Here is a 6000-nt window from a genome sequence, read left to right as displayed (position 1 = left end):
CATGCGCAATTTTATGCATTTAAATCTCATAATGAATAAATATAATTCGTTGTCAATAAGAAAAATTTGTTTTTTTGTTATCTTTTGAATTGTATCTTAATTAATTTTAAAATTTAGATTAAGAAACATAAAAATTATACTTGAAAATTTTTAATTTGTTAGACTATTATTTTATTATTTCAGAAAAGTATAAATTTGTATTAATTAGTTATAACATAAGTTTTTAAATAAATTTACCATTGCCCAATAAGTATTAGATTAGCATAATGGGATTCCATGTATTAGATAAGCAGTGATAAACATAAAATCTAATATAATTTTTACATATTCTTATATGTGTATACGCACACTCGCGCGCGCGCGCGCGCGCGCACACACACACACACACACACACACACACGCATTCACACACTCACAAGAGATAATGACGTTGCATATACCTACTTGTAAATATAGCGTGTTTTCAGCAACGGAATACAATCATACACTGTATGATACAGTAATAGCGTCGACTTGTAGCTAAAATATTGCTTTTCTATTTTCAGAGTAAAAAAGGTATCGTATTCCTATGTCCGAATATAATCTTGAAATCTTTTATCAGAGTATTACTCCTAGAAAAATAAATGGTAATGTAAAAAATTTGGTGTTCGTAAAGTGATATAAAACGAGGACACAGTATTTTAGCCGTGCATGATTGCATCGGTTATGTTATAGCTGAAAAACATGGAATCGTACACTGTGTTACACAGGGTTATCTGTATACGTTGCTGAAAAACATCTATTGTCGTATCGTATATTATGTTGCAGTGCTATGAAATACAGATATTGTAAACGAGATATTTGTCTTGTAATACTTTTATAAGTGATGTTCATGATTGATCATTAAAACTTTTTTAATATTTTATTTTGGTTCATATACATAACGTTACTGTAATATTTAGTTTGAACATTATTTATACGTACATCCCGATCGACTTAATACTTCAACAGTTTTTTAAATTAAAAAATTAATGTTTTCTCCTAAAATGTAAGTGGAACATAAATTTTCATTACTCTATAGACGAATTTAAACATATTTAAACACATATACCTTCTAACGTATAAAAAAATTAATACAATGTGTGTTGGTTGCTTTTTTCCATTGTGTGATAGTTTCTTTTTTATTATATAAGATAAATTACAAATATTTCGGAACATTTTAAAAGTTACATTATAAAATTAGTTAACTATGTATGACTTATCATTGCATTACTACTGTGATATTCTCCGTAACTTGTACAGCAATCTCTCATGTTTCGCAATAGAATCTGCAAATAAATTACAGTTTATACACAACACATGAAAGTTACTATCTCTTTATTTATAGTTCCATAAATTTATTGTTTTGATTTCTATCATAAAATCCAAAAAATATCATATCTCTTATTTTTATGAAATTATTCTTGTAAACATACAAAGATTAAATGTATGTTATGATTTATACACTGTCTCAAAAGCTTTTAAGCTTTTTTTTTACTATAGAACTATGACTGTTAAAATACAGAATTATTTTCTAGAAAATTTACTTTCTATAGAGTTGTATTTCTCTACATTACATTATTTACTATAACAAAAAATGGGAGTATGTTTTTGAGAAAAATAATATAATAAAAAATGGATATTATCTCAAAAGATGTTCTAATGCTTGATCAACCAGTCACCGTATTCACTTAATGTAACTTTCTATGATTTTTTTCTTCTGAAATTGAAAATAAAGTTGAAAGAACATTTAAAGTTTCCGATTAGTCGTCGCGGCCATAGTGGAATCATAATTTTTCCATATTTTCACTTTATTTATTTTTTACTATTTCTTTATTTATGAGAGATAAGAAATAGTTTCTGTCCATTTTTATAAGTTTAAATGCAATTATTTTATTTTTTTAAATTCTCTTTATTCATGGCTCTTCCATCTCTTGTTACAAATGGCATGCAAAAAATTATAATAAAGTATATATTTCTCAAATTATGAAATAAATATAATATAACTAAATAATTTATCTTGTTTTAATAATGAAAGAAGTTACATAAATATTATATTAACATCTTTGATTGTTTATAATATTTCGATTATTTATTAAAATATTTTAATTTAAATATAATTTAAAATATGTAGTATAGAGAATTATGATTAAAAAACTAGATACATCTCAAGTATTAAAATATAAAATTTATTTGTTAACTTTATTATAAAAAAAAGCTTATTATATATTAAATGAGACAAAAACAATGTTCAAGTTTATAATACATAAAAAAAATGCAAATAAATATGAATAGAACCCCCAAACAATGGAAATAAAGAGTACACAACGTGGTTGATGCAGAATTAGTAATATAAAAACTTTTACTGAATTATTTTCATGTCATCCATTAAAATAATTAAATGAACATTTCGATTCTCTTCGAAGGCCTCACACACCGATCAATTATAGAATTCGTGTATTCATTGTTACATCAAAATTTACTTCAAAGAAACTTCAAAAAGAGTTGAAAAGTTCAATTAACATAGATGATATTAAAATAAATTTATAAAAGTTTTTATATTATTTGCGCATTGCTAATAATAAATTACGCCACGCTGTACTTTTATTTGCTTTGTCTGATTCCTATTGTTTTTAATTTCGAAAGTCCACATCAAAGTTATATTTTTTAGATATTTCAAATAAATATACATAAATCTTTTATATCTAGATGCATTCATCATCAGAGTCATCCGAGTTGCGTCCCTTGATGGTCTTGGGTTTTGAAGGTCTAAATATAAATGGCTTCTTGCCAGTTTCTGCTGATTCCAGATCATCATCGTAATTGATCACACCAGATTGTGCAAGACGGCACTGCAATGTTTCTGTAGAAAAATCATCACAGTTTCCTAATTCAGTAAAGCCTACGATATAATCCTTGGTTTTGCCATTCACAATTAGCGCAATTGTAGGTATAATTCTAATACGTAACCGTTCTGTAATGCATAAATATATATTACTAACAGAGTTAAATACACTTCATATTGCTATATTGCTAACAATAACAGAAAGATGTTTCAATAATACCAGTCAAAAAGGGACATCTTTCAACATTTAGTTTGCAAAATCTTGCTTCAATGTGTTTCTTCGCAAGAATCTTGAAATGATGATCCACTATTTTACATCGTGGAGAATCATCTTTATAAAATAAACAAACTATATTCTCTGACTTTTTAGATACTTCGAAGAATTCTTTCTCGTCATATAACTCGGCATATTCTCCATGACCCTGTAACAATATAAAGTTATACATATTTTGTTATACAGGGTGTCTCAGAAATAAGATCGGAGCCGCATTGGGGGCGTAGAATAAGTCAAGGGGAACAAAAAAGTCTGATACCATTTTGAGATATTCGCTAATATTTGGTGAATCCTATAGGACCGCCACATAGGTCGGAGTCGCATTGGGAGCGGTCCTATAGGACTCGCCAAATATTAGCAAATAATCTCAAAATGGTATCAGACTTTTTTGTTCCCCTTGACTCATTCTACGCCCCCAATGCGGCTCCGACCTTATTTCTGAGACACCCTGTATATTATTTTGTATAAATTATACAATTTGACATAAATTTATATACATATTCTTAATATACAATATTTAAGAATTCTAGTATTAAATATTTTGAAACAAATAAACATGTCAAGTCACGTTACCGAAACTAGCCAATCCTGCTTCTGTTTTTGCATTCGTTTGAGCTCATTCAGTCTATGTGCACGTATTTTTTCATAATCATTGATATCCAAAGTGTCTAACTTTTCTAATTCTGCATCCAACTGCTGCTCAACATGATTGGCAACTTCTATGACTTTCTGTTGAAGTACAGCTTCCATATTGCTGTCAATTTGGAAAAATGGCTTGTAAATACCTTCTGTGTTTATTGTTTTCTTATCGAAATGTCATAAATGAGATACAAAAAATTACAACGCGAAAAAGCTCTCTCTCTCTCTCTCTCTCTCTCTATATATATATATATATATATATAATATGGTCGATAATATTAAATATCAAATTAATATACAGGCTGTCTTATAATTGTTCTGACAGAGTTCGTGGACATGTAGAGCGGACTAAACTGAGATGGAAAGTCCAGAATTTTTTAACACCGTATTTTCTTATGTTGATAAACAGGAGAAAATGCACTACTAAAAAGTTGATAAAAAATTCTGAAAAAATTTGTTCTATGAGAAGTTTTATGAGAGTTCTATGAGAAATAAACAATTTTCATCTCTTGCAGTTTTTCTGTAAAGTTGATAGTATTTGAGTAAAAAATTATTGAGAAGACCAATTTTTGGCAATTTTTAGCAATTAATATCTTGTTAATTATTACGAAAATTGCAAAATGGTAGAGGATTTTCCGTCTCAGTTTATTCCGATCTACATGTCCACGAACTCCGTCAGAACAATTATCAAACACCCTGTATTAACATTATAAATATAAATAAATATATTAACAATAAATACAACTAAATATGATTAAAAGATATTTATCCAGAACTTCTTTTAGTTCTAATTGTAATGAAATTATATTCATTTGACGCGTTTTTGTACGAAACGAATGAATCTGGCAGAAAAAATGTGGCTCTACCTCGCGAAGCGAGATTATTGTCAATTATGATATGACAGGTTTTGTAACCTCAATAGCGGTAAACTTCTACAACTAATATCTTGCTTCGGTGGGCAAAACCACATGTAAAAAAAGATTTGATAAAAAATCAAATTCTTTAAACGAGCATAATTTCATGAAAATTGGAGCAGCTGAGCGAGATCGGTTGGATAACTACCTTCGGTGATAACTTGACTCGAACTTGCTATTTTACAATTCAAGATTCAAGGCACTTCTTAACCATATATAGAAATGTCACTACTGAAAGCGTGACGCATTTAGCACCGACGAGATACTATTGGATACTATTAAAGACCGACATCCTTAACGGGAGTTCGCGTCTTTGTGAATATTGAAGTAATTAAGCATTAAAAACTGATAATATTGTACTAATTTTATGGTTTATTAGTTTAGTAGACGTATTTATGCATTTAGAACTTAATAATACTCGATTTTTCTTTAAAATTGTGATTTCAGTGTTATCGTCAAAGTTTGATTATCAACAGAGATAATAACTGCAGAGAAAAAATTGTAATTTTTCTGCAATATATAGGATATTATAGCTTTGAATATTTATTTATGGGACATTTATGTAATAAAAAATCATGAATTTTTAATAATGCATGAGCCAAATATTTATATTAATAATAGCAAATTTATATCAATTGTCGGTAATGTCAGCGTTCTTGAATTACCTCCGGGCCCTTTGGTCCCTTTTTATATCGCCGAAAATTTGCCCAGGGTTGATGGTCTTTAATAATATCTCGTCGATGGCGAGAGAGAAAGGTAGTAAGACAGTTGGTTTAAGCTGGAAACACAATAGACACAGACAATAGGCACAGGCAACAGGGAATAACGAGCCGTCCAATCAGAGCTTTGGGGCATAAGTTCGATATTATATCCCAGAGCTCTGATTGGACGGCTCGTTATTCCCTGTTGCCTGTGTCTATTGTGTTTCCAACTTAAGAAACACTCCAACTGCACAATTCACACAAATGACGGTGCTGCGCATGCGCATTGCGAACATTTATCCCTTCTACCTTTCTCTCTCTCATAGATGTGGGCTTCACGATCAAGCGCCCCATGGTGGAATAAACAAGGTGTACCATTGCGCATCCTGGCTGTGAATGGAGGGAATAATCTGGGGTGGGGAAACCAATGAGATATTTGACCCGAAATCGTGTTCTTTCGTTCATTCGTGTTTTGCGTTTTCCCATTGGTGGCTACTGCGCAACCATGGAAATGGTACACCTTGTTTCACCATGCAGCGCCCTATTCCCCTTCCATTTATATATGTTCTAATGCTGGATTCACACTGCATCCGATTGCGTCGTACGACA

At 30.1% G+C, this 6000-nt stretch overlaps 1 protein-coding gene across 2 annotated transcripts; it reads right to left on the bottom strand.

Moving 5' to 3' along the window:
* Positions 1-2603: 2603 nt before the first annotated feature.
* Positions 2604-4955, bottom strand: LOC108766070 (thioredoxin domain-containing protein 9). 2 transcript variants are annotated; one of them, XM_018515117.1, is made up of 4 exons: positions 4902-4955; positions 3711-3891; positions 3084-3285; positions 2604-2992 (listed from the first exon to the last, which is right to left on the bottom strand). In XM_018515117.1, the coding sequence occupies exons 2-4, from the start codon at positions 3885-3887 to the stop codon at positions 2724-2726; spliced, it is 648 nt and encodes a 215-aa protein (XP_018370619.1). In that variant the 5' UTR covers positions 3888-3891; positions 4902-4955; the 3' UTR covers positions 2604-2723. The 2 variants fall into 2 exon arrangements, with proteins under 2 accessions (XP_018370619.1, XP_018370618.1); XM_018515116.1 differs by having other exon boundaries at positions 2608-2992; positions 4839-4915.
* Between the last annotated feature and the right edge of the window lie 1045 nt (positions 4956-6000).

Source organism: Trachymyrmex cornetzi, unplaced genomic scaffold (assembly GCF_001594075.2).
Source record: "Trachymyrmex cornetzi isolate Tcor2-1 unplaced genomic scaffold, Tcor1.1 scaffold57, whole genome shotgun sequence".
NCBI lineage: Eukaryota > Metazoa > Arthropoda > Insecta > Hymenoptera > Formicidae > Trachymyrmex > Trachymyrmex cornetzi.
The sequence above is the reverse complement of the archived record's forward strand: the minus strand, read 5'-3'. Positions and strand labels throughout refer to the sequence as shown.